The sequence below is a fragment of the Jaculus jaculus genome, chromosome 1 (genome assembly GCF_020740685.1).
Source record: "Jaculus jaculus isolate mJacJac1 chromosome 1, mJacJac1.mat.Y.cur, whole genome shotgun sequence".
Classification (NCBI taxonomy): domain Eukaryota; kingdom Metazoa; phylum Chordata; class Mammalia; order Rodentia; family Dipodidae; genus Jaculus; species Jaculus jaculus.
Window position 1 is genome coordinate 161,181,673 of NC_059102.1, and position 27,145 is coordinate 161,208,817.

General features: G+C 47.8%; 1 protein-coding gene across 4 annotated transcripts in view; it reads left to right on the forward strand.

Moving 5' to 3' along the window:
• Positions 1–27,145, forward strand: part of Sptbn2 (spectrin beta, non-erythrocytic 2) — a 53,213-nt gene that overhangs the window by 20,530 nt on the left and 5,538 nt on the right. For all 4 annotated transcript variants that reach the window (XM_045148168.1, XM_004656736.2, XM_045148176.1 and 1 more), the window contains 22 exons: positions 539–651; positions 784–971; positions 4,583–4,700; positions 6,028–6,186; positions 6,472–6,774; positions 7,520–7,673; positions 7,857–8,727; positions 12,031–12,168; positions 13,169–13,925; positions 14,715–14,917; positions 15,275–15,365; positions 15,586–15,732; positions 19,194–19,457; positions 21,880–22,104; positions 22,382–22,471; positions 22,810–23,070; positions 23,148–23,278; positions 23,474–23,678; positions 24,311–24,685; positions 25,611–25,855; positions 25,955–26,093; positions 26,822–26,906. In XM_045148168.1, the coding sequence (XP_045004103.1) occupies positions 539–651; positions 784–971; positions 4,583–4,700; positions 6,028–6,186; positions 6,472–6,774; positions 7,520–7,673; positions 7,857–8,727; positions 12,031–12,168; positions 13,169–13,925; positions 14,715–14,917; positions 15,275–15,365; positions 15,586–15,732; positions 19,194–19,457; positions 21,880–22,104; positions 22,382–22,471; positions 22,810–23,070; positions 23,148–23,278; positions 23,474–23,678; positions 24,311–24,685; positions 25,611–25,855; positions 25,955–26,093; positions 26,822–26,906 (5,262 nt within the window). The remainder of the gene's footprint in view (positions 1–538; positions 652–783; positions 972–4,582; positions 4,701–6,027; positions 6,187–6,471; positions 6,775–7,519; positions 7,674–7,856; positions 8,728–12,030; positions 12,169–13,168; positions 13,926–14,714; positions 14,918–15,274; positions 15,366–15,585; positions 15,733–19,193; positions 19,458–21,879; positions 22,105–22,381; positions 22,472–22,809; positions 23,071–23,147; positions 23,279–23,473; positions 23,679–24,310; positions 24,686–25,610; positions 25,856–25,954; positions 26,094–26,821; positions 26,907–27,145) is intronic.

The following is a 27,145-nucleotide window of genomic DNA, read 5'->3' on the forward strand; positions in this document are numbered from 1 at the left end:
AAGTCATGGTCAGACTTGATCATGTGGTGGGAAGTGTTTGGACCTGAAGGATGCTTACCTCCTTGGGTGGGCTTATGTCTGAGCTTTGGGACTGAGATTGGAAACTGTAGTGACCATGTCCCAAGATGATGCTAAGTACTGGTCTCTGTCTCCACTGGACTACAACCAGGTTCAGGAGGCTTTAGTGCTCAGCATGTGGCACAGAATCCTTCATAGACATCCTTCCAGGTTGTAAGTTCATCATCCACCCTTACCACATGGTATGCTTTTCTTCCTGTAAACAACTAGCTTCAGGGTGGACCAGCTATGCTGGGGTAAAGCCTTCTGGGCTTTTGGATTTTGTCCTCTGTGCAGAGAACCCTTCCTGTGACTGGGGGGAAGTCGTTGGAATAGTGGTCACTTTGTGTGAAGGGAATTAGAAAGATGTTAGCCTTGGAGGGTGGAGGCCTAGCATGGGCTGAGTGGTTCAGGTTTAGGGCCTACTTCTGGGGGGGGGGGGTTCTGATGTTTACCTGACCCGAGTGATATTTTTTCTCAGATGTGAATGTGGATCAACCAGATGAGAAATCCATCATTACCTATGTGGCCACCTACTATCATTATTTCTCCAAGATGAAGGCCCTGGCTGTGGAAGGCAAAAGAATTGGCAAGGTACCTCCACTGCGAAACAGTACCCAAAAGGGCCAGGGGAGGCCTGGCCTAGTTCTTACACCCCTATAGCAGAAGCAGAATAGAGCCACAGGATTAGATAAGACTCCCATTTCACTGTCTCCTGTGCCTCAGGTCCTGGACCATGCCATGGAAGCAGATCACCTGGTAGAAAAGTACGAGTCCCTGGCCTCCGAACTGCTACAGTGGATTGAGCAAACTATTGTGACCCTCAATGACCGGCAGCTGGCCAATTCCCTGAGTGGGGTCCAGAACCAACTGCAGTCCTTCAATTCCTACCGCACTGTGGAGAAGCCACCCAAGTATGTGCCCCCTCCCCAAGTCCCACCCTGAAGGTACCTGCCTGCCCTGAGTTGTCCTCATATAAGCTAAAGCCTAAATAAAGGTGTCCTTTTGGGAGGGACATTTAGCAGTACATAAATGCAGCCAAGGCTCCTTTCCCCAGCTTCAAGTGCTGGAAGTATCCAGATAGCACAGTTGCTCCAAAAATACATTTTCTGACAACTAGCCATTTTTAAAACTCATGTGTGGAAACACGATTTGCCATGGTATGTTGAGTCAGTGCAACCCATCAGATAAAATTACTGGTGGCAACCCAAGTGTGGTAGCCTGAGCCTGTAATCTCAACACTCAGGAGTCTGAGATGGGAGGATTGCCCAGTATTCAAGGTCAGCCTGCACTACATAGTGAAGCCAGCCTGGGCTGCAAAGTGAGAGTCAGTCAGTCGGTCTGTCTCTGTCTCTCTCTCTCTCTCCATATATATACATATACATATACACACACACACACACACACACACACATTTGTATATATATTTCTTACATATTACTATAATCCCAGTGTAGGGACACAAGTCACTGCTAGCAAGTGTGATGTGGTTGGTGGCATGAGTATTGAAATAGTTCTTGCCATTTATATTTTAGCAGTTATCTGTTTTTTAGTATGTACCAAGAATAAGGTGTGTGTTTGTGTCTGTGTGTGTGAGTGAGTGTGTTGTGTATGTGTTCAAGTGCTACTGTAGTTATTATGTATCAGCTCCAAAACTAATATATATCCAGAAAACAACTGTTTCCACATAGTCTAGGGAATGATTTGAGATGTGCCCTTTGCCTGGAAAAATCCTCTTTTGGACATTCAATGAAGATGTAAGATACTCACCAACATGACTTTATAAAAGTAAGAAATCACAGGACAACCACTGAATCTATTAAAGAATTTTTTTGTTTTGTTTTTCTAGGCAGGATCTTGCTTTAGCCCAAGCTTGCCTTGAATTCTCAGTGATCCTCCTCCTTTTGCCTCCTGAGTGCTGGGAAGAATACATTTTTTAAAAATATATTTTATTTTGTTTATTTATTTGAGAGAGAGAGAGAGAGAGAGAGAGAGAGAAAGAATGGGCATGCCAGGGCCTCCAGCTACTGCAAATGAACTCCAAATGCTTGCACCCCCTTATGCATCTGGCTTACATGGGTCCTGGAGAGTCCAACCAGGATCCTTTGGCTTTATAGGCAAATGCCTTAACCACTAAGCCATCTCTCAGCCCAAGAATGCATTTTTTGACTTGAAAAGATAGTCATAATTGAAGAAGCTAACTACAAAAATTCTTTGTGGGTGTCAGAGAACAAAGCATTAAGTGCCCAGGCTCAAAGTGTCTAAGTTCAAATCCTGGCTCTGCTTCTTAGTTGTGAGTGTTGGACAATTTATTATAGCCTTTTTTTTTTTTTAAGGTAGGGTCTCACTTTAGCTCAGGCTGACCTGGAATTCACTATGTAGTCTCAGGGTGGCCTCAAACTCACGGTGTTCCTCCTACCTCTGCCTCCCGAGTGCTGTGATTAAAGGCGTGCACCACCATGACCATATTTAGCCTTTTTAATACACACACACACACACACACACACACACACACACACACATATATGAACTTATTTGAGGGAGAGAGAAAGAGGCAGATAGAAAGACAGAGAGTATGGGTGTTCCAGTGCCTCTAGCCATTGCAAATGAATTCCAGAGGCATGTGCTGCTTTGTGCATCTGGCTTATGTGGGTCCTGGGGAATCAAACCTGGATCCTCAGGGTTTGTAGGCAAATGCCTTAACTGCTAAGCCTTCTCTCCAGCCCATTAGCCTTTTTGCATTTCAGTTTTTTCATCTGGAAAATGAGATTACTGATAGAATGTACACAACACTGAGAAATAAATGAGTTAATATGTGCAAAGTGCTGAGAACTAGCCCAGATTATAGCAACTCAATTCTTGATCATCTGTGGTTACACAAGGACCCTATTTGTATGAGATAGAAACCACTACTACCATGCAAACGGGAAACAACAATCACTTTTTTTTTTTTTTTTTTTGGTTGTTCGAGGTAGCGTCTCACTCTAGCCCAGGCTGACCTGGAATTCACTATGTAGTCTCAGGGTAGCCTCAAACTCACAGGGAACCTCCTACTTCTGCCTCCTGAGTGCTGGGATTAAAGGCATGTGCCACCATGCCCAGCCTGTGTAGCTTTTGGTTGCTTTTGCTGGGCCTAGTGTTGCAGACCTATAATCACAGTTACTCATGAAGTTGAGGGGGATCACAAGTTCAGGTATTGCTGGGCTGTAAAGATAGCTTAAGGCCACCCTGGTCAACTGTGTCACAGTAGAAAGTTAAAAAAAAATAGCTGAAGATGTAGCTCAGAGTAAAGCACTTATTTCACATGTGTGAAACCCTGGGTTCCATCATTAGCACTGCAATAAATAAACAAATGAATGAATGAAATAAGATGATGTTCTTGAGCTGGGTAGTGACACAAGCCTATAAAACCATCATTTCAGAGGCTGAGGCAAGAGTATCATGAGTTCCAGACCTGTCTAAACCCAGTCTCAAAATTACTTTTCTTTTGGTTTGCTAGTTTTTTTTTAATTATTCTTTTGATTTGAGTGTGTGTGTGTGTGAGAGAGAGAGAGAGAAAGAGGCATACACACACACACACACACACACACACACATACACACACATATATATATACATATATATATATATATAGACAGAGAGGAACAGAGAGAGAGAGAGAGGCATATATATATATATATATATGTGTGTGTGTGTGTGTGTGTATATACATATACATATATATATATGTGTATATATATGTACATATATATATATATATATACACACACACACACTATATATATGTATACACATATATATAGACAGAGAGAGAGAGAGAGGGAGGGAGGGAGGGAAAGGAAGGAAGAAAGAAAGGGTATGCCAGGGCCTCTAGCTCCTGCAAACAAACTCCAGACTGATGCACCACCTTGTGCATCTGGCTTATATGGGTACTGGGGAATTGAACCTCGGTCCTTAGGTTTTGCAGGCAAGCACCTTAACTGCTAAGCCATCTCTCCAGCCCCCCATTTTTTTGTGAGAAGAAAAGCAACATAGGCCAGGCATGGTGGCACATACCTCTGGTGTCAGCACTCTGGAGGCTGAGGTACGAGGATTGCCATGAATTCAAGGCAAGTCTAGGGCTAGAGAGTAAGTTTCAGGTCAACCTGGGCTGGAGTAATATCATACCTCAGGAAAAACAACAACAACAACAAAAAATACAATACTTTGGGCTGGAGAGATGGCTTAGCAGTTAAGCGCTTGCCTATGAAGCCTAAGGACCCTGGTTCGAGGCTCAACTCCTCAGGACCCACGTTAGCCAGATGCACAAGGGGGTGCACGTGTCTGGAGTTCGTCTGCAGTGGCTGGAGGCCCTGGCGCGCCTATTCTCTCTCTATATCTGTCTCTTTCTCTCTGTCTGTTGTTCTCAAATAAATAAAAATAAATTTTAAAAAATTTTAAAAAATACAAGACTTTGTGCTACTGAGTTTTGTCCCTAGGTCTCTCATGACCTTTGCCTCTGACCCTGACTTGGCTCTTGCCTCAGGTTCACCGAGAAAGGAAACTTGGAGGTGTTGCTCTTCACCATCCAGAGCAAGCTGCGGGCCAACAACCAGAAGGTCTATACACCTCGTGAAGGACGGCTCATCTCTGACATTAACAAGGTCTGTGGCCTCCCCTGACATTCACAGATGGCCACTCTTAGCAGTCCCTAGCCTAGACACTTTACATATGTCTCAGAACCCATGGCCTTCTTGACCTCCACCAAGTCCTACTGCCCTGGTTACATATTCACACCCCCAGACTTGATGCTTGTGTCCTCTCATGCACATAGTTCCTTTCCTATTCTCACTCTCCATACAGGGTTATGTAAATAAATTATACCTCAAGTCCCATATCTTTTTTGGGGGGTGGTTTTCGAGGTAGAATCTCATTTTCTAGTCCAGGCTCACCTGGAATTCACTATGTAGTCTCAAGGTGGCCTTGAAGTCACAGTGATCCTCCTACCACTGCCTCCGAGTGCTGGGATTAAAGGCGTGCGCCACCACACCCAGCTTTTTTCCAAGTCCCATATTCTATTTGACATATTCCCATTTCACTCTCTCTACTTCTGTTTTCTTCTTTCTTCTTTCTTTTTCTTTTTTATTTTTACAAGCAATTATAAGAATAATGAAAGTAAGCCAGGCGTGGTGGCGCACGCCTTTAATCCCAGCACTCGGGAGGCAGAGGTAGGAGGATGGCCGTGAGTTCGAGGCCACCCTGAGACTCCGTAGTGAATTCCAGGTCAGCCTGGGCTACAATGAGACCCTACCTCGAAAAACAAAATTAAAAAAAAAAAAAGAATGAAAGTAAAATCAGGTTCTCCCACAGGCCTAGTACTGCAAACAAATGTTAAAATTCTGATTGATTGCCTCCAGAAGCAGAGTTACTCTGTGGCCTCCACCTGGAGTCTTCCATTTTTCTCATACTTCCACACAGAGTCAGATGCCTCACTGAGCCCATTCCATACATTCACTAGACCAAGCTTTCTTTATTATTATTATTAGTCTTGTACTCAGTGAATATAATCAAATTGGTACCATTGTTAGCCTCCTCCCTGTCCTCCCCCCTCCAAAGGGACCCTTCTTATTGGGGTATATGGGTCGTGCATTGTGGGATTAGCCATCAGTTATGGGTAGGAGGAAATATTTCTGTGTATCATGACCCAATGTGTGGCTCTAACATTCATTCCACCCCCCTCTCCCGCAAATTTCCCTGAGCCATGTTGGGTTCATTTTAGGTCTGCTTCAGTTATGAGGTCTTGGGATCCTCTGTGTCTCTGGATATCTGGTTTGGTAGGAGTTGATTGTTCTCTGTGTTGATCTGTTGGTACCAGGTACCAGGTTCACGAAGAAAACTAGACCAAGCTTTTATGAGATTCACCCGTGGCCCGGTCCTGTTGACCATCCTCTCTCTGGCCCTGTTGCACTAATCCTGCCCCTTACCACGCAGGCCTGGGAGCGGCTGGAGAAAGCTGAGCATGAGCGTGAGCTGGCCCTGCGCACAGAGCTAATCCGCCAGGAGAAGCTGGAGCAGCTGGCTGCCCGCTTTGACCGCAAGGCCGCCATGCGAGAGACCTGGCTCAGTGAGAACCAACGCCTTGTGTCCCAGGTAGGACCCTTGTTCACACCGATGGGAAGCAGTAGAAGAGAGACAGTGGCAGGTAATGGTGGGGAAATGATGAACCATGAAATCCATTGGAGCTAAGAAGACTAGGAAACCCAGGAGCCGGAGGCTTGCACAGGGGAAAGGATAGTGAGTCAGGATAGGACAGAGTGGAGGACAGAAAGCCACTACGTGGAGTTGGCACCTGGAAGCCAGCATGCTCTGGGGGACAGATGGAGCAAACAGAGGTACCATTGGTTCCCAAGGGTCCCTTCCCCGCCTCTGCCGCAGGACAACTTTGGGTTGGAGCTGGCTGCAGTTGAGGCTGCAGTGCGGAAGCATGAAGCCATCGAGACAGACATTGTAGCCTACAGTGGCCGGGTGCAGGCAGTGGATGCTGTGGCAGCTGAGCTGGCTGCTGAGCACTACCACGACATCAAGCGCATCTCTGCGCGCCAACACAATGTCGCACGGCTCTGGGACTTCCTGCGGCAGATGGTGGCCGCCCGACGTGAGCGGCTTCTTCTCAACCTGGAGCTTCAGAAGGTGTTTCAGGACCTGCTCTACCTCATGGACTGGATGGCAGAGATGAAGGTAGTGGGCTCTTGTGTGACTCAGATGGGCAGGAGTCCTGGGGGACAAGGCTTTGGCACTCTCTCACCCAGTCAGTTCATCCCTATATAGCATGTGTCAATGCAAAGCTAGCTCCTTCAGTTCTGATGAACAAAGTGAAAAGGGCCCCTGTCCCAGACTAGGGAAAGGAGACTTACCAAACCGTAGACACAGCCTGGCATAGTAGCACACACCTTTAATCCCAGCACTCAGAAGGCAGAGGTATGAGGATCACTGTGAATTAACAACAGCCTGGAACTAAAGTGAGTTCCAGGTCAGTCTGGGCTGTAGTGAGACCCTACCTCAATAAAACAAAACAAATTATATATACATATTGTCCTTTGGGCTACTAAGTACAGTCTCTGGGCAGCCAGGATGGGATCACAGAACCCACTGAAAGGCTATTGTGAGTGGCTGGCTTGAGAGTGGGTTTGGGAGTGATGCTAAAGTTTCTGATTCTGGGGCTGAGAATGAGTCACAGTAAAGATTCCAGGAGCAGCATTTAATAAGAAAGCTGTTCACAGGAGGGCAGTTGAAGATAAGGAGTCAGGTACAAGGACAGAACTGGGGTGTCCCTGTGTAAGTAAGCAGATAAACTCACCTAGGTACCACACAAAGCCACTCAGAGTGGAAGATGCAGTGTGCCTGGCATGTCTATCTGACTGATAGGGTACCAGGCAGCTCTCAGACAGGTTCTAGCATACTGCATACCACATGTGCCTGGCAGGGCCGACTGCAGTCTCAAGACCTGGGCAAGCACCTGGCTGGAGTGGAGGACCTGCTACAGCTTCATGAGCTGGTGGAAGCAGACATTGCTGTACAGGCTGAGAGGGTTCGGGCCGTCAGTGCCTCTGCCTTGCGCTTCTGCGATCCAGGGAAAGGTGAAAAATGGGGGTAAAGCCCTGGAAATAGAGGGTCTAGGAAAAGGAACAGGCTCTTGCCTGGGAAAGGTTGGGGATAGGATCACGGATAATGGGTGATGGGTGACAGAGCTAGATCCAGGGAGGGAGTTCTGCCAGGGTGGGGGCAACCAGAACTCTGGACCTTTGGCCTCACTTTTTCAGAATACAGACCATGTGACCCAGAACTGGTGTCAGAGCGGGTGGCCACCCTGGAGCGGAGCTATGAGTCCCTGTGTGAGTTGGCAGCTGCTCGGAGGGCCCGTCTAGAAGAGTCACGGCGCCTCTGGAGGTTCCTCTGGGAGGTGGGAGAGGCTGAGGCCTGGGTGCGAGAGCAGCAGCACCTCCTGGCCTCAGCTGACACAGGCCGGGACCTGACGGGCGTCCTCCGCCTGCTGAACAAGCACGCGGCACTGCGGGGTGAGATGAGTGGCCGACTGGGGCCCCTCAAGCTCACCCTGGAAGAGGGCCAGCAGTTGGTTGCTGAGGGCCACCCTGGAGCCAGCCAGGCTTCAGCCCGTGCAGCAGAGCTCCAGGCTCAGTGGGAGCAGCTGGAAGCCCTGGCTGAGGAGCGAGCCCAGCAGCTCTCTCAAGCTGCCAGCCTCTACCAGTTCCAAGCAGATGCAAATGACATGGAGGCCTGGTTGGTGGATGCACTCCGCCTGGTGTCCAGCCCTGAGCTAGGACATGATGAGTTCTCCACGCAGGCCCTGGCCAGGCAGCACCGGGCCCTCGAAGAGGAGATCCGAGGCCACCGGCCCACTCTGGATGCCTTGAGAGAGCAGGCTACCGCCCTACCTCCTGCACTGAGCCACACACCAGAGGTGCAGAGCAGAGTGCCCACTCTGGAGCGGCACTATGAGGAGCTGCAGGCCCGGGCAGGCGAGCGTGCACGGGCCCTGGAGGCAGCCCTGGCACTCTACACCATGCTCAGTGAAGCTGGAGCCTGTGGGCTCTGGGTGGAGGAGAAGGAGCAATGGCTCAATGGGCTGGCCCTGCCTGAGCGCCTGGAGGACCTGGAGGTGGTGCAGCAGAGGTAAGGCTTCCTCTAGTGGATCACCTATGAGCTAGGGGCCAGGTGGAGGGAGGTGGGTCCCACCAGAAACTGCCTGCTATATCTGTTTTGTTTTTGGTTTTGGTATATTGAAACAGGATCTTTCTATGTAGCTAAGATGGGTGAATTTGTGGCAATCTTCTGTCTCTGTCACCTGAATGCTGGTATTATAAGCACAGGCCACCATGTCCAGTACTATAGTTTCAATGAAAATGCTAAACATACTCAATAGTAGAGAACATACCACAATAAACCCTTGTGTGCCCATCCCCCACATCCCATTTGTTGCCAATATATTACTCTTTTTGACCCATTTCACTTTAAAAAGCCCCTAATATTATCATATCATTCATACATGCCTTTAAAGAAGCAGCAGCAGCAGCCTTACACATACATTACTTAAAAAAAATATTTTAAATTTATTTTTATTTGTTTCACAGAGAAAGAAGCAGATAGAGGGAGACTGGGCATGCCAAGATCTCTAGCCATTGCAAACAAACTCCAGATGCATAAGCCACCTTGTGCATCTGGCTTATGTGGATACTGGGGAATTGAACATTGGGCTTCACAGGCAAGCGCCTTAACAGTTTACTTTTTGTGTATGGACTTAAAATAGCTGAGAATTTAGAAACTGTGTGGTGGTGCATACCTGTGATACCAGCACCCAAGAGGCTGAGGTAGTATTCACAATTTGAAGTCATCTTGAGCTACATAGCAAGTTCTAGAGCAGCCTGAGCTACACAGTGAGACCCTGTCTCAAAATAAAATAATGAGACTGAAATTATCAATCTTTAAAAAAAAAATTTTAATTTGAAAGACAGAGAAAGAGGCAGATAGAGATAGAGAATGGGCACACCAGGGTCTCCTGCCACTGCAGATGAACTCCAGATACAGATACTACTTTGTGCACCTGGCGTCAAATGGGTACCAGAGAATCGAACCCGAGCCATCAGGCTTTCCAAGCAAGCACCTTTAACCGCTGTGCCATCTCTCCAGCCCTGAAAATATTAATCTTTTAGGCATACAGTGATTAAACTTTCATGAAATAGCTTTATTCACAGAGTAATAAATCTTAAAATCATTTAGAAAAGATATTTTTTGCCAGGCATGATGGCGCTCACCTTTAATCCCAGCACTCAGGATGATGAGGTAGGAGGATCACCATAAGTTCTAGGTCAGCCTGGGTTACAGAGTGAGTCGTTTTGAGACCCTGCCTCAGAACAAACAAAATCGGGCTAGAGAAATGGCTTAGTGGTTAAGTGCTTGCCTGTGAAGCCTAAGGACCCTGGTTCGAGGCTCAGTTCCCCAGGACCCATGTTAGCCAGATGCACAAGGGGGCACACACATCTGGAGTTTGTTTGCAGTGGCTGGAAGCCCTGGTGCGCCCGTTCTCTCTCTCTCTCTGCTTCTTTCTCTGTCTATCGCTCTCAAATAAATAAAAATAAACAAAAAAATTTTTAAAAATGGCTGGGGAGATGGCTCAATAATTAAAGATGCTTGCTTGCAAAGCCTGATGGTCTGGGTTAAAATCCTTAGTACCTACATAAAGCCAGACTCACAAAGTGGCTCATATGTCTAGAGTTCATCTGCAATGGAAGGAGGCCCTGGCATGTCCATTCTCTCTCACATCCTCTCTCCCTTTCTGTCTTTCTCTCAAATAAATAATTTTAAAAACAAACAAAGCCTGCCGGGCATGGTGGTACACACCTTTAATCTCAGCACATGGGAGGCAGAGGTAGAAGGATCATCGTGAGTTTGAGGCCACCCTGAAACTACATAGTGAATTCCAAGTCAGCCTGAACTAGAATGAGACCCTACCTTGAAAAACCAAAAAGCCAGGCAGTGGCGAACACCTTTAATCTCAGCACTCAGGAGGCAGAAGTAGGAGGATTGATGTGAGTTCCAGGTCAGCCTGAGCTAGAGTAAGAAAAAACAAACAAAACAAAAAGAAGACATTTTTCTTATAGAACTTCAATACTATCATTGTATAGCACAAAATTAGTGATTCCTTGCTATCACCTACTATCAGTCTATAATTTCCTGGCAGTTCTAAAAATGTAATTAGCCAGGCATGGTGGCACACACCTGTAATCCCAGCACTTGGGAGGATGAGTTAGGAGGGTCATAGTTCACAGCCAGCCTGAGACTTCATAGTGAATCCCAGGTCTGTCTGGGCTAATGAGACCCCTACCTTGAAAACAAAAGAAAAAATAAGTAATTTTTTTTAGTTTTCAAGATATCCTATTATAGGGTTTGACAAACTATGATCCTGCTGCCCAGGTTGGTTGTTTTTGTAAATAAAACTTTATTGGAACAGAGGAGTGCTTATTTATATAACATTCTTGGCTGTGTCCACCCCACTCAGAAGTTTTGAGGACTTGTGACAGACTGGCTCACAGAGCCTGAAATATTTACCATCTCTTCTTTTAAAGAAAATGTTTGCAGAGCCTGCTCTGTGAAAATGTCAGATGCCCCCAGGAGAAGTCACATTTCACATCTTTATCAATAGAGATTTATATTTTGGTCATATATTTTTAGCTCATAGTAGCAGGATGGGCCCTGGGTAGGTGGCTAGGGGGCAAGCTTCAGGAAGAATAGTGAGTTCTAATAAAGGTGGTATCCCACCCATACCATAGTTGAGTTTGACTTATTCCTGACCTTTGACCTTTACCTTTCTTTCTTTCTTTTTTGTTTTTGTCTTTGTTTTCTGAGGTAGGGTTTCACTCTAGCTCAGAGCTCAGACTGACCTGGAATTCACTATGTAGTCTCAGGGTGGCCTTGAACTCTCAGAGATCCTCCTACCTCTGCCTCTTGCATGCTGGGATTAAAGGCATGTGCCACCACATCCGGCTCAGTTTTCTTTCTTTCTTTCAGAGAGAGAGAGACAGAGAAAGAGAAAAAAAGAATAGGTATGTCAGGGCCTCTAGCCACTGCAAATAAACTCCAGACACATGTATCACTTTGTGCATCTGGCTTTACTTGGGTACTGAGCAATGGCACCTGGGTCCTTTAGCTTTGCAGGCAAGCACCTTAACAACTAAGCCATCTCTCCAGCCCCTTCACCATGTTTTTGAGCAACCTTTCAGAGGATAGAATTGTTTTGTGGGAATTTGGGGCTCCTCTTCTGATTCACAGGTACTGTGGACCTTGTAGGCTAAGAGGTACACAGTTGCCAGAACAGAAGCCTCATGTTGAAGGGGCAGTGTTCCTGTGGACATAGAAGGGAGGTGGTCTGCATACCTCACTGCCTCCGATCATTCATGTCCCACTCCTCCATTTCCTCAGGTTTGAGACCTTGGAGCCCGAAATGAATGCCCTGGCTGTGCGGATTACTGCTGTGAACGACATTGCTGAGCAGTTGCTGAAGGCCAACCCACCAGGCAAGGATCGCATCATCAGCACCCAGAAGCAGCTCAACCACAGGTGGGCTGGGGGTGGGGAGGAGGCAACACTAGACATCTGTGAAAGAATGAAGCAGTGCAGATGGCAATTGGAGGAGAGTTTGGTGGAGCCTGGAAGGGTAGCTGAGAGAGGAAACCCAACTGGACTATATTAGGGGAGGAGAATTTATCAAAAGGTTAGAAGAGGGACAAGGTAGTCCAAAGAGGTTGGGGAAGCAATTGAAGAGAGAAGGCAGCTGGGTGTGGGGGTGCACACCTTTAATCCCAGCTCTTGGAAGGTAGAGTAGGAGGATCAATGTGAGTTCCAGGTCAGCCTGGAGTACAGCAAGACCCTACCTTGAAGTCACTGGGGAGGCAGAGGTAGTAGGAGGATCACCATGAGTTCGAGGCCATCCTGAGACTACATACTGAATTCCAGGTCAGCCTGAGCTAGAGTGAGACTCCTCAAAAAACAAAACAAACAAATAAATAAATAAAAATAAAAAGAAGGAGATGCAAAAGTGGTTGTGGTGGCTCGCACCTCTAATCCCAGCACTTAAGAAGCTGAGACAAGAGGATTGCTGTGACATAGGCATCCAGCATGGCCTAAAGAGTGAGTTCCAGGTCAGCCTGGGCTAGAGAAAGTACCTCAAAAAAATAAAAAATTAAGAAAGGGCTGGAGAGATTGTTTAGTGGTTAAGGTGCTTGCTGCAAAGCCAAAAGACCCAGGTTCATTTCTCTCCAATGCTCATATAAAGCAAGGTGGTACATGTGTCTGGAGTTGTTTGCAGTGGCTAGAGGCCCTTGCATGCTAATTCTCTCTGTCCCTCTTCCTTCTCACTGCCTCTTTCTCTCTCTCATAAATAAATGAACATAAATAAATAAGATAATTAAAAGTAAATTAAGAATAAAGAGAGGAAGAGGTGAATAGCAGGTGGGGAGCAACCCCCTTACAAAAGTGGTATGTAAGGGAGAACAGACTTCCAAGTGTACCTGGCCAGGGCAGGGAAGCTGAGCAGCTCCAACTGTCCCTCTACTTGCAGGTGGCAGCAGTTCCGGTCCCTGGCAGATGGCAAAAAGGCAGCTTTGACATCAGCCCTGAGCATCCAGAATTACCACCTCGAGTGCACGGAGACGCAGGCCTGGATGAGAGAAAAGACCAAAGTCATTGAGTCCACCCAGGGTCTCGGCAATGATCTGGCTGGTGTGCTGGCCCTACAGCGGAAGCTGGCTGGCACTGAGAGGGACCTAGAAGCCATCTCTGCCCGGGTGGGTGAACTGACCCGAGAGGCAAATGCCCTGGCTGCCGGTCATCCAGCCCAAGCTCCTGCCATCAATGCCCGGCTTGGAGAGGTGCAAGCTGGCTGGGAGGACCTGCGTACCACCATGCGGCAGCGGGAGGAGTCCCTGGGTGAAGCGCGGAGGCTACAAGACTTCCTGCGCAGCCTGGATGACTTCCAGGCCTGGCTAGGCCGCACGCAGACCGCTGTAGCCTCTGAAGAAGGGCCAGCCACCTTACCTGAGGCAGAAGCCCTCTTAGCCCAACATGCAGCCTTGCGGGGAGAAGTGGAACGGGCCCGGAGCGAGTACAGCCGCCTACGGGCCTTGGGCGAGGAGGTGACAAAGGACCAGGCAGATCCCCAGTGCCTCTTCCTCAGGCAGCGCCTGGAAGCCCTAGGAACTGGCTGGGAGGAGCTGGGCCGCATGTGGGAGAGCCGACAAGGTCGCTTGGCCCAGGCCCATGGCTTCCAGGGTTTCCTGAGAGATGCTCGTCAGGCCGAGGGCGTGCTTAGCAGCCAGGTAAGAGCCCAGGTGGCAAAGTCCCAACTAGATAGATGAGAGAAATGGAGACCAGAGAACCAGGTGTGGTCACACATGCCTTTAATCCCAGCACTTGGGAGGCAGAGGTAGGAGGATCACTGAGTCCTAGGCCACCTTGGGATGACATAGTGAATTCTAGGTCAGTCTGACCTAGAGTGAGACTCTATCTCCCCCCGCACCCCCCAAAAAAAATAATAAAGCTGGGCATGGGGCACATGCCTTTAATCCCAGCACTTGGGAGGCAGAGGTAGGAGGATTGCCACGAGTTCGAGGCCATCCTAAGACTACACAGTGAGTTCCAGGTCAGTCTGGACTAGAGTGAGACCCTACCTTAAAAAAAAATAAAAACAGTAATAAAGACCAGAGAATGTGTGAAGTAATGTGAAAGACAGAGCAAGCAGGATGGGCAGAAAGAACATGTTAGAAATCTGTGGGAGTAACAAAATAGAATCTAAACATGACCTAACTGATTTTAGAAGAAATGAAAATCTGACTAGTCATGTAACTATTAAATCAAGTGATAGCTACAAATAAGGTGGAACAGGAACAGGATCTGGACTAGTAAAAGTCCTCCAGCTAAGTTCCCTTGGAACTTTCTGAGATTCTCACTAATTTCCCTCCCCCTCTGTCTTCAAAAGCAGCTGGGTTACCTTGTCCCCCACCAGGTTGGACCCCCCCCATCTAAGGTGTGCCTTTGGGCAGGTCCCTCTCAGAGCAGTAGGCTGTCCATGCTTTGAGAAGTGAGCTCACTGCCACCTCTCCACACAGGAGTATGTCCTGTCTCATACGGAGATGCCGAGTACACTCCAGGCTGCGGATGCTGCCATTAAAAAGCTGGAAGACTTCATGAGCACCATGGATGCCAATGGGGAGCGCATCCGCGGGCTCCTGGAGGCTGCGCGCCAACTAGTGTCAGAAGGCAACATCCATGCTGAGAAGATACAAGAGAAGGCAGATTCCATTGAAAAGAGGTGTGATGAAGATGATGGACAAATGAGGGGCCTGAGAAAGGAAATAAGTGAAAACAGGGTGGCCTAAAAGCTGGAAATGTGTGTAGGCAGCATGGGAGTTAGAAGCCAACAACAAAAATAGAGGAAGTGCAAACTGGTTGGAGAGGGGCTGGACCAGGTCCCATAAAGGTTTACTTCCACACACCAGGGTAGATGAGAGCCTGCTTGGATGGCAGGACAGCAAATTGGATTCCTGCAGAGTCTTGTGGCATTCATGGGGTATATTACCTCCATAGGAGGAACACTAGAGCTTCTGGGTAGGTTAAAGGTCATAACTCTTTCACAAGAGTACTGTTTCACCCAGGGCTGTCATTACAGACACAGGAAGAATCAAGAGGCAGTGCAGCAGCTTTTGGGCAGACTTCGGGATAACCGAGAACAGCAACACTTCTTGCAAGACTGTCAGGAGGTGAGATTCTTGTTCCCTGGTGTCTCCTGTAGTATCTGCAAGCATCCGTCCCCTTCCCACATGCCTTCATTTGGAGCCTAGAGAGTGCCTGTGAACCCATTCCTGGCTTCTTCTAGAATTTTCCACATCTCCTGCCCCCTCCCCTGTCCCACTCTCCCCTTCTTTGCAATATCTCCTCCCCCATCCTGCTCTCCTCTATTCTGCTCTGTGTCTGCACCAGCTGAAACTCTGGATTGATGAGAAGATGCTGACAGCCCAGGATGTGTCCTATGACGAGGCCCGCAATCTGCACACCAAGTGGCAGAAGCATCAAGCATTCATGGCTGAGCTGGCAGCCAATAAGGACTGGCTGGACAAGGTGGACAAGGTGAGCAGTGTGACCAGAGCAGTGACAAGAAGTGGCTGCCTCTGGTCAGGCACAGGCTGAGGGGGCCCAGCCAGAAGACATGATTCTATCAGTGCTAGAGGTATGGGCCTTGAGGGCCACACCACCAAGATGGAAAGTTATTGCCTGGACATAAAAACCTTAGGGCTGTTGGACAAAATTTTGAGAAAGTACAATGTAGTAGGGAACCAAACTGCAGCTTTAATTCACACTTTGTGGATCTACAGCGTGATGACTATTCAAGCAGGGCCTGCAAACATCTATAAAGGGCTCATAGTAAATGCTTCAGGCATGACAGGCCACACTGTTTCTGCTGCAGCTAACATCTCTGTTTTCTTAGTACACAAGCAGCTATAGAGAATAATAAGCATGGCAATCTTCCAATAAAACTTTATGTGTAAAAACAGGCAGTGGACCAGATCTGGCCCATCTGCTATGGCTTACTAACCCTTGCTTTTGATTTTTGCTGTTCCTGGGACTTGGTCTCCCAATCAGCTTTGCCTCAGCTGCTGAGGACAGGTGAAACATTATTTCTACTCAGCAAGTATTCCCAGACATGGTTATGTGTGCTCAGCATAGTGCTGTGAGCTGCACAGTAGTCAGAAGACACTTTCCCTCCCTCAAGGGCATGGTAAGTGGGGAGAGGAGACCAGTTTTCAGTGGTTTTCCATTTACTCAGCAAATATTTTCTTGATGCTGCTGTATGTAAACCATCATATAAGATGCTGAGCGAGTATTAGAGGCAATCCCACCACTGGCTCCACCCTCAAACAATAACACTAGCCAGGATGTGAGATGTATTCACAAACAGCTAAATTAAATATGAGTAGAAGCCCAGCTTGGTAGCTCATACCTGTAATCCTAGTTACTCTCTAGGCTGAGCCAAGAAGATAGCAAGTTCAAGGGATTGCCTGGGCTCAGAATAAATTCAAGGCCACATGGGGAACTTGGTGAGATCCAGACTCATTAAAAGTGAAAAGAGGGCCAGGAATATAGCTGTAGCACAATGATTGTCTAGCATGTATGAGGCCCAGGGTTTAAACCCCTGGACTGCAAAAATAAATACAGAGCAGAAAATGATGGGTGCTAAAAGGCAGTCCATAAAGCCTGGAGCTAAGGAGAGTGGAAATCAGAGAATTCTGGAAACAGAAGCATCCATACAGTCCAAGGAGCATGAGGAGTAAAGGGAAAGGTGCACCTGGGTAGAAGATATGGTAAGCAGAAACCCAGAGGTATAAAAAGGACTGCCTAGCCGGGCGTGGTGGGGCACACCTTTAATCCCAGCACTAGGGAGGCAGAGATAGGAGCATCGTCATGAGTTCAAGGCCACCCTGAGACTGCGTAGTGAATTCCAGGTCAGCCTGGGCTAAAATAAGACCCTACCTCGGAAAACCAAAAAAAAAAAAAAAAGAGGAGTGCCTAGGAGAAGGAGGAAGCAACTTTTCAGGAACACAGATTGTGTTGTGAGGCCTGTAGGGGAAAAGGTAGAAACAGTCTCCTGGGCCAGGTCAGGAAAAGCCTGGATCAGATCACCACAGAAGGAGTGTGTGGATTGACTGTGCTGAAGGCTGTGAAGTGACCTGAGTAGAGCTTCCCTTGACCCTCTTCATCCTGACAGCCATGTAAAGGGACCTGAAAGCAACATCTGAGTTTATGGCTTGTGGTGCCAGAACTCCAGAGAAGCCTGCCTTTAGGAGAGATGACCCCACGAAGCACCAGGAGGGGAGTGGAATGAGACAGAAGGCACAGTAGTAGTTCAGACAGGGTATACAAGGGCCAGAGGCATAGCTCAGCGATAGAGCATGTTGTAACCATGTGTGAGGCTAAGGCTCTATTCCTAGCACCAAAAAAGGGACAGAGGAGGGAGGACAGAAGGAAGGGAAGGAAATACACCATTCCAACCTTGTCAGCAGGCTGCTGGGGCACAGAGCTACTGGGCTACTCTGGAGTATAGAACATGAAACAGTATTGTCCTACCCAAAGCATGAGATTGCTGTGTATTCATCCATCACCTGCCTCTCTGCCACTGGTTGTAGGCTACGTATAGGGTATCACCTCTGGCACTTCCAGCTTACCTGCCACTAATGCTTCCCAGAGCTCCCTGGAAACCACAGTCCTTGAGTTGAATGGCCGGAAATGGGAGACCAGGTGCATTCCAGGTCAGCCTGGTCTAGAGTGAGACCATACCTTAAAAAATACAAAACAAAACAAAAGCAAATATGTTCTAAAGTGTATTTATTTGCAAGGAGAGAGAGGAAGAAAGAATGAGTGGCCTCTAGCCACTGCAGATGTACTCCAGATGCATGTACTAGTTTGTGCATCTGACTTTGCGTGGGTACTGGGGAACTGAACCCAGGCTGTCAGGCTTTCCAGGCAAGTGTCTCAAACTACTGAGCCATCTCCACAGCCTTATAGTGGCCATATATATGTGTGTGTGTAGTTTGTTTATTTATTTGAGAGAGAAAGAGAGATAGAACAGGTACACCAGGGCCTCTAGCCACTGCAAATGAACTTCAGACACCTGTGCTGCCACCATGTGCATCTGTCTTACAAGGGTACTAGGGATTTGAACCTGGGTCCTTAGGCTTCACAGGTAAGCACCTTAACTGCTAAGCCATCTCTCCAGTCCCTTATATAATGGCTTTTTAAATATATTTGTTGTTTATTTGAGAGAATGAGAGAGAGAAAGTAAGAGGCAGATAGAGGATGGGTACACCAGGGCCTCTAGCCACTACAAACGAACTCCAGATGCCTGTGCCACCATGTGCATCTGGTTTATGTGGGTACTAGAGCATTGAACCTGGGTCCTTAGGCTTTGCAGACAAGTGCCTTAACCTCTAAGCCATCTCTCCAGTCCTGTAATGGCTTTTTGGTTTGTTTGTTTGTTTGTTTGTTTGTTTTGGTTTCTCAAGCTAGGGTTTCATTCTAGTCTAGGATGACCTGGAATTCACTGTGTAGTCTCAGGGTTGCCTCAAACAGTGATCCTCCTACCTCTGCCTCCCAAGTGCTGGGATTAAAGGTGTACAACACCACGCCCAGCTATTTGTTTGTTGTTTTGAGATAGGGTCTCACTTTAGCCCAGGCTGACCTGGAATTCATTATGTAGTCTCAGGGTGGCCTTGAACTCACAGCGATCCTTCTACATCTGCCTCCCAAGTGCTGGGATTAAAGTCGTGTGCCACCACACCCACCTGTAATGGCTCTTTAATTGAAGTGGTTTACAAGTTGGACCTTGATGGAGGAGAGGAGTATGAGCAGCAATAAGAAGTGGTCTGGAAGATATTTTTCAACCTTTTGAGAAAGCTGTATTAATGAGAACTTAATAAGAACTTGGAACTTTAGCACACTTCAGCTCTACTGCTCTTTATGTCCTTGGTCTGTGATTGGCCTGTAACTTTCAGTAGTGTCTAATTCTTGCACTTTATTCCTTCTTTGGCTACCAGGAAGGACGGGAACTGACTCTTGAGAAGCCAGAGCTGAAAGCTTTGGTGTTGGAGAAGCTGGAGGACCTGCACAGGCGCTGGGATGAGCTGGAGACCACCACTCAGGCCAAGGCCCGCAGCCTCTTTGATGCCAACCGTGCTGAGCTGTTTGCCCAAAGCTGCTCTGCCCTGGAGAGCTGGATGGAGAGCCTGCAGGCCCAGCTACACTCAGATGACTATGGCAAGGACCTCACCAGTGTCAACATTCTACTTAAGAAGCAACAGGTGCGTTTTGAGCCTTTGAAGAAGATGAACAGCAGGGGAAAGGAAGAGACTGTCTATTTCTTGAAATTCAGGAGTTTATTCTAAGGCCTGGAAGATCACATCTTTTCATATTTCTCACATTGATTGTATGCACCACTGTATCAGAATCTATAGAGGTGTGTATCAGTTGGGGTGAAGTCGGCACACTGATAATTTAGACAGAGAACCTTTAATAAAAGGTATTCCGAGCCAGGTGTGGTGGCACATGTCTTTAATCCCAGCACTTGAGAGGCAGAGGTAGTAGGATCACTGTGAGTTCAAGGCCAGCCTGAGACTACATAGTAAATTACAGGTCAGCCTCGGCTAAAGGGAAACCCTACCTCAAAAAAACCAAAGTATTCAGTAGTAAAAAATATTACTAACAGTATAGTCTGAGTGTCTTTGGTGTTTCTATAACACAATGCCTGAGACTGAGTAATTTTTAAAGAATGGAGTCTGTTTTGGCTTATGGTTCTGGAGGTTCAAGAATATGGTGCCAATATCTGGTGATATATCTGGGAGGACCTTATGCAACATAATATAGCAGAAGAACAGACTAGAAATGGGGACACGTGGAAGAGACAAAACACAGTGGCAGCCCCACTTTATAGTCTGCTTTGCTGGTAACTAATCCAATCCCATGAGAAATGCACTAATCCCTCTTAATGACCTAATCACTCTTGAAAGTCCTACCACCTCACAACACTTACCTTAGCCACCAAATTTCAATGTGACTTTTGGAGGAGACAAATCACATCCAAGCCCTAGCAGATATCAAGAATTACATAGCAGGAGTCAGAAAACTTTTAAATATTTATTTATTTATTTAAGAGAGAGAAAAAATGGGCATGCAAGGGCCTCTAGCCGCTGCAGACTAACTCCAGACACATACATCACCTTGTGCATCTGGCTCTTGTGGATACTAGGGAATCAAACCTGGGTTCTTAGGCTTTGCAGGCAAGTGCCTTAACCACTAAGCCATCTCTCCAGCCCAGAAAACTTTTTTTTTTTTTCCTGTAAGGGTCAATTAATATATATTTTAGATTTTTGTGGGTCATATGGCCTTTGTCACAGCTATTCAACTATGTCCTTATAAAAAATAGACATGGGGCTGGGAAGATTTCTCAGTGGTTAAAGGCACTTGCTTACAAAGCCTGTTGGCCCAGGGGTTCAATTCCCAAGTTACCCACATAAGCCAGATGAAAAAGTGGCATAAACATCTGGAGCTCATTTGTAGTGGCAAGAAGCCCTGGTGCATCCATATACATGCAAATAAATAAGAATTGTTAGCTAGTGCATAAGAGGAGTGGAGCTGCTTTCCAATAAAACTGTATTTACAAAGTAGGCAAAGTGAGCTATGTTTGATGTTCTCTGCTCTTAAGAATCCTGGAATAAGCTGGATGGACATGGTGGTGCATACCTTTAATCTCAGCACTTGGGAGGCAGAGGTGGGAGTATCTCTGTGAGTTCGAGGCCACCCTGAACTACATAGTGAATTCCATGTCAGCCTGAGCTACAATGAAACTCTTCTTAAAAAAAAAAAAAAGGCTGGAGAGATGGCTTAGTGGTTAAGGTACTTGCCTGCGAAGCCTAAGGACCCAGGTTTGATTCTCCAGGTCCCACATAAGCCAAATACACATAGTGACACGTGTCTGGAGTTCATTTGCAGTAGCTATAGGCCCTGGTGTGCCCATTCATTCTCTCTCTCCCTCTATCTATCTCTAAAAAATAAATAAGAAATTAAAAAAAACACTTTAAAAAATACTGGAATAGCATGTTAGAGGGAAGGAATATTTATAGGGCTGAGGAGGAATACCCAAGGAAAGAATGAGACGGCTGGGTTTCAGGCCTTGTTGGAGAGGGTTGAGGCCCCCTGAATGAAGTAAAAGTTTGCTTGGGGTATCATGTGCTAGAGCATGTTAAACAGCAGAAAGTTATCCCTGGAATGCCAAGCAAACTAGCTGGAATGGGAAGAGGCACTAGATTTCTTGTGCACTATGTGCAGTTTTGCTGTAGGAACAAAAAAGAAGCATTTTGGAACCATGGCAGTTTTTCCGTCACTGTGTGTGCTATTTCTGTAGTGCCCACTGTTGACCAGGCCTAACGTTGTACTAGCTCCTAAAAGAAATGTTTAGGGGATCCATCCAGTTTCAACCCCTCAAAGCAAGACAAAGGTGGATTTGAAACTGAAGTGGATTTGGGAATGAGAGGCAATAAATTCATAATACTTATAGTTATCACACAGCCCTATGTGTGTGTATAGGTATTAAGGTTTGAGATCAACCTAGTCAGGCCATAGAGGATGATCTTCCTGGAGTGAGCCTTGGGGTTAAGTCAAGTTTCTATTGTGAGTTTGGAGGTGGAAATGCAGTGTTGACATCTCCTTCCTTCTCTGGACTTGCAGATGCTAGAACGGGAGATGGCTGTGAGAGAGAAGGAGGTGGAGGCAATCCAGGCCCAAGCTAAGGCCCTGGCCCAGGAAGACCAGAGTGCAGGGGAGGTGGAGAGGACCTCAAGGGCTGTGGAGGAGAAGTTCAGGGCCCTGCACCAACCCATGAAGGAGCGCTGCCAGCACCTGCAGGCCTCGCGTGAGCAGCACCAGTTCCACCGGGATGTGGAAGATGAGATTGTGAGTCATTGGGCTGGGCATGGGACAGAATTTTCATCTTGGCAAGTTTTTCCCAGCCACATGGCTCTCCAGCCTCCTTCCTGGACACTGGGAAGATGCCTGCAGTGCTTCATTCCTTCTCCTCAGGCATTGAGAATCTCCCCTCTAAGGATGCTCCGACATCTTCTCCAAGTCCCTCTTCCCCACAGTCAGAGATGTCGTTCCCTCCACGTATTCCTGTAGCTCCAGTAAGTGCTGGCTGTGCTGTACCTTCATTGGCTCTGTCTTTCTCATCCAGTTGTGGGTGACTGAGCGGCTACCCATGGCCAGCTCCATGGAACATGGCAAGGATCTACCCAGCGTCCAGCTTCTCATGAAGAAAAACCAGGTGAGGCAGAGGGGTAAGGGCAAAAGAAAAGGGCTTCCCACATTCAGATGTCTGTTTTATCCTAATTTGGGGATTTCTCTGACCTCAAATTGATGCTGCATAGCCCTAAATTTCGGTGGTTTACCTTTCTCCTCTCAGGAAGGTGGGTTCTAAGATAAGAGTGTGTGAGCATTAAAGTCACCATTTACATGTACCTAGGCCTGAGAAAGGGTCTGAGAGAGGATTCAGGAAGGAGAGGCAAGAGTGTGAAGTCTTCAAGGTTGAAAAGGCTAAAGGAATATAGGATTGGGGTTCCCTTTGCAAGTGTTTTAGCACATCCTCCTCTGTGGCTTGGACAGACTCTGCAGAAGGAGATCCAGGGCCATGAGCCCCGGATTGCAGATCTCAAAGAGAGGCAACGTGCACTGGGAGCAGCAGCAGCAGGTCCGGAGCTGGCTGAACTCCAGGAAATATGGAAACGCCTGAGCCATGAGCTAGAACTTCGGCGGAAGCGACTGGAGGAGGCCCTGAGGGCCCAGCAGTTCTACCGTGATGCTGCTGAGGCCGAGGCCTGGATGGGTGAGCAGGAGTTGCACATGATGGGTCAAGAGAAAGCCAAGGTAAGAGTCTGGTCTGTGTGGCCAGTTCTTCCTGCCCCTGGTCCCTGCTGCCTGACACCTATTGTCCCCTCTCCCAGGATGAGATAAGTGCCCAGGCAGAGGTGAAGAAGCATCAGGTATTGGAGCAAGCCCTGGCAGACTATGCCCAGACCATCCACCAGCTAGCCAGCAGCAGTCAAGACATGATTGACCATGACCACCCAGAGAGGTGAGCATGTTGGCAGCAAAGGAGAGCTGATTCTGGGAAGGTATAGGGATTGTGGCACCTGTTATATTATGTGTGCAAAGGACATTCTAGGAAGCTGACAAAGCAGGGGTTTGGCAAGCCATGACTCAAGAGGGACAGGGCTGCACAGAACAAGCCAGTCACCTAAGTCCCATGGTGCTTTCCCACCACACACAGCACGCGGATCTCGATCCGCCAGGCCCAGGTGGACAAGTTGTATGCCAGCCTGAAGGAGCTGGCAGGAGAGCGGCGTGAGCGCCTGCAGGAGCACCTCCGGCTGTGCCAGCTCCGCCGAGAGCTGGATGACCTGGAGCAGTGGATCCAGGAACGTGAAGTGGTGGCAGCCTCTCATGAGTTGGGCCAGGACTACGAGCATGTGACTGTGAGTACCACAAAGATCCACACGAGGAAAGATGAGGATCCATTGTGAGACCTGGGCCTTGGCCCGTGGGTTAGAGGCACAGACCCAGACAGTGGACACTGTGCTCCTGAGTTTTGAGATATATAATCTGAGCAATTATGCAGAAAGAGAGACATGGTGTCAACCACAGCAGAGTACAAAAAGGAAATTTATTGCCAATTACTCTTTCAACAGACTTCACAAAGTGAGGTGATTTAGATTCTCCTCTACAATTTAGGAGCTAAGGCCCTCTGGTACGGAGATCTGCACCATACTTAGGATATCCTTGTTTAAGGGCTAAAGGTTCTAAGCATCTATAAACCTCTGAATGCATTTTTGGGGAGTCAGGAAAATATGGCCACATGTACAGTGGTGGTCCCATGAGATTGTGTCACCTAATGGCATCTAAACCATCTTAGTTTTGTGTAAGCTCTCTGGAGAAGTTGCCCAATGACACATTTTTAATGATGTATCCTCATGGGGAAGCAATTGCACCTGCTCACTGACTCACTGGGTTCTCAGTTTTGGGGGGAGAAGTAACTCCTTCATGGGGCAAAGAACTCACCCAACTAGGGCCAAGTGCTTATATAATCTACAACTGCTTCCTCCGCCAGATGCTCCAGGACAAATTCCGTGAATTCTCCCGGGACACCATCACCATTGGTCAGGAGCGCGTAGATGGTGCCAACACGCTGGCCAATGGGCTCATTGCAGGGGGCCATGCTGCAAAGGCCACTGTGGCTGAGTGGAAGGACAGTCTCAACGAGGCCTGGGCTGACCTACTTGAGCTGCTGGACACACGAGGTCAGGTGCTGGCTGCTGCTTACGAGCTGCAGCGCTTCCTGCACGGGGCCCGTCAAGCCCTGGCACGGGTGCAGCACAAGCAGCAGCAGCTTCCAGACGGGACTGGCCGTGACCTCAACGCAGCTGAGGCCCTGCAGCGCCGGCACTGTGCCTATGAGCACGACATCCAGGCCCTCAGCACCCAGGTCTGACCCTAACTGAGGAGGTGGGGAAGGCTCCGCAGAAACTATGTGGTGGGAAATGAGGGAATGATGTCTTAGGAGTGGGGCAGAGTTCAGAAATGTCAGGAGGATAGTACTCCTGGAAGATTATTTAGAGATAAGGTTAGAATCACTTCAGGATGACATCTCTAGCCAATGGACATCAGCCACCATGTTTATTTTTTTCAGTTGTATATGTATGTGTGTGCAACATGTATGCTTGCATGTTCATATGTGTTTTTGCACATGTGTTCACCTGTGTGTAGAGGCCAGAGATTGATGTCTCCCTCTATTGCTTTACAACTTATTGAGACAGGGTTTCTCACTGAACCCAAACGTCACTGATTCAGCTAGTCTCTGTCTCCTCAGTGCTTGGATTATAGGTGCACACCACCACACTTGTCATTTACATGGGATCCGAGAATCTGGACTAGGGTCCTCATGTTTGATATTGCAAGCATTTTGCCAAATGAGCCATCTCCCCAGTCCCCATGTTCACATTTTTAATGAAGGCCCCTGATATTTCCAGTGGGCCCAATGGCTGAAAGATTTTTCATGCTATACTAAAATATACCTGTTGCTGCTACACAGGCTAAAACTCTAGCCTCAGAAATTTTACATAGATCCTTTGTCCCATAAGGCCAGTCAGCCCCATCCAAGATCCTTGTACAAGGTGCACATCTCACTTAGTCAGTCTTCAGTGTCTTTCTTTCATGCCCTGGATAGGCTAGCTCAAATGCTAGTGGCCCTTTAACAGGGTGGAGAGTGGCATAGCACCTCCTGAGACTTCATTCTTCCTCCTGCCTCTTTGGATGGTGAAACAGGCAGGAAATGGACAGCAGTGATCAGGGCCAAGGGAAGCTATAGCACCTCAGACTCCCTGTCTTGACTCTATCCTGGGTAACCACAGGTCCAGCAGGTACAGGATGATGGCCACCGGCTGCAGAAGGCCTATGCTGGAGACAAGGCTGAGGAGATTGGCCACCATATGCAGGCAGTGGCTGAGGCCTGGGCCCAGCTTCAGGGAAGCTCTGCCGCCCGCCGCCAGCTGCTATTGGACACTACAGACAAGTTCCGCTTCTTCAAGGCTGTCCGGGAGTTGATGCTGTGGATGGATGGGATTAACCTGCAAATGGATGCCCAAGAGCGGCCCAGGTGAGACCCATGGGGCCTGGCAGCCTCCACAGATGGTATGGTACTGGTGGCTGTGATGGAGTTCGGGACAGGAATGATATTCTCACTGTATCCATCTAGGGATGTGTCCTCTGCAAATCTAGTCATCAAAAACCAACAAGGCATCAAAGCAGAGATAGAAGCCAGAGCAGACCGCTTCTCCTCCTGCATCAATATGGGGCAGGAGCTGCTGGCCAGGAGCCACTATGCAGCTGAGGAGGTGAGTGAGTCCTGGAGAGACTGGGATAGGGCTCAATGCTGACTTTCCATCTTTTCTTTTTTCTTTTTATGAGACAGGGTCCCACCATGTAGCCCAGGCTGGTCTTGAACTTACAATGTAGCTATATGAGTTAATTTCTTGTTGCTATGAATAAATAGCTGACCAGAAGCAACCTAAGGAAGGAAGGGTTTATTTTGAGGTGATTTAGTCCATCATGGCAAGGAATGCATGGCAGACCAACTTGTCACATTTCAGCCAGAGGCAGGAAGGCAGAGAGCGAATGGGAAATGGAGCCTGGCCCACCTCCAGTGACCCACTCCCTCCAATAAGGCAAAACTACAAAGGTTTCATAATCTTCCCAAACAGTGCCATCATTTAGGGACCAAGTATTCAAACTAACGAAGCTATGAGGGACATTTTACATTCAAACCATAACAGTAGCCTAGGCTGTCCTCAAACTTGTGATTCTTCTGCCTACCAGGTGCTGGGATCACATCCCCAGCTTCAGTTTTTCTTGTGTCTGCTTCCTATTCTTGCTTAGCAAAAACAAACAATCAAAAAAACAACAAAAAAAAACCTTTTACTTTCTATCTCTTAGATGCTTGTCTTAAGGACCTCTTGCATCCCAATTCTCCCTTCATCTTGACATCAGAAATTATTCAACACCTGGGTGGTTCCCAGGGACATGGAAAGGCCCACTAGGTCCTAACTCATGTCCTTCTCTCCAGATCTCAGAGAAGCTGTCTCAGCTGCAGGCCCGGCGCCAGGAGACAGCTGACAAGTGGCAGGAGAAGATGGACTGGCTTCAGCTTGGTGAGCTGCTATGGGAGCAGCAGTAGAAAGGACTAGGGTTTGGGAGGAAGGTCTGGGCATCCCTTTTCTGTGGTTTCCACAGTGGACAAGACCAGGAACCCTAGATGTGGAATTCTAGGCACTCACACTTGGCACTACCAGATAGTGCTTGGGGGCAGAGGTTTCTTTGTCCCTGTATTTGAGGTTGCTATGGCTACCATGTCTTGACACTGCCCTCTCTGATCCTTCCGCAATGCTCT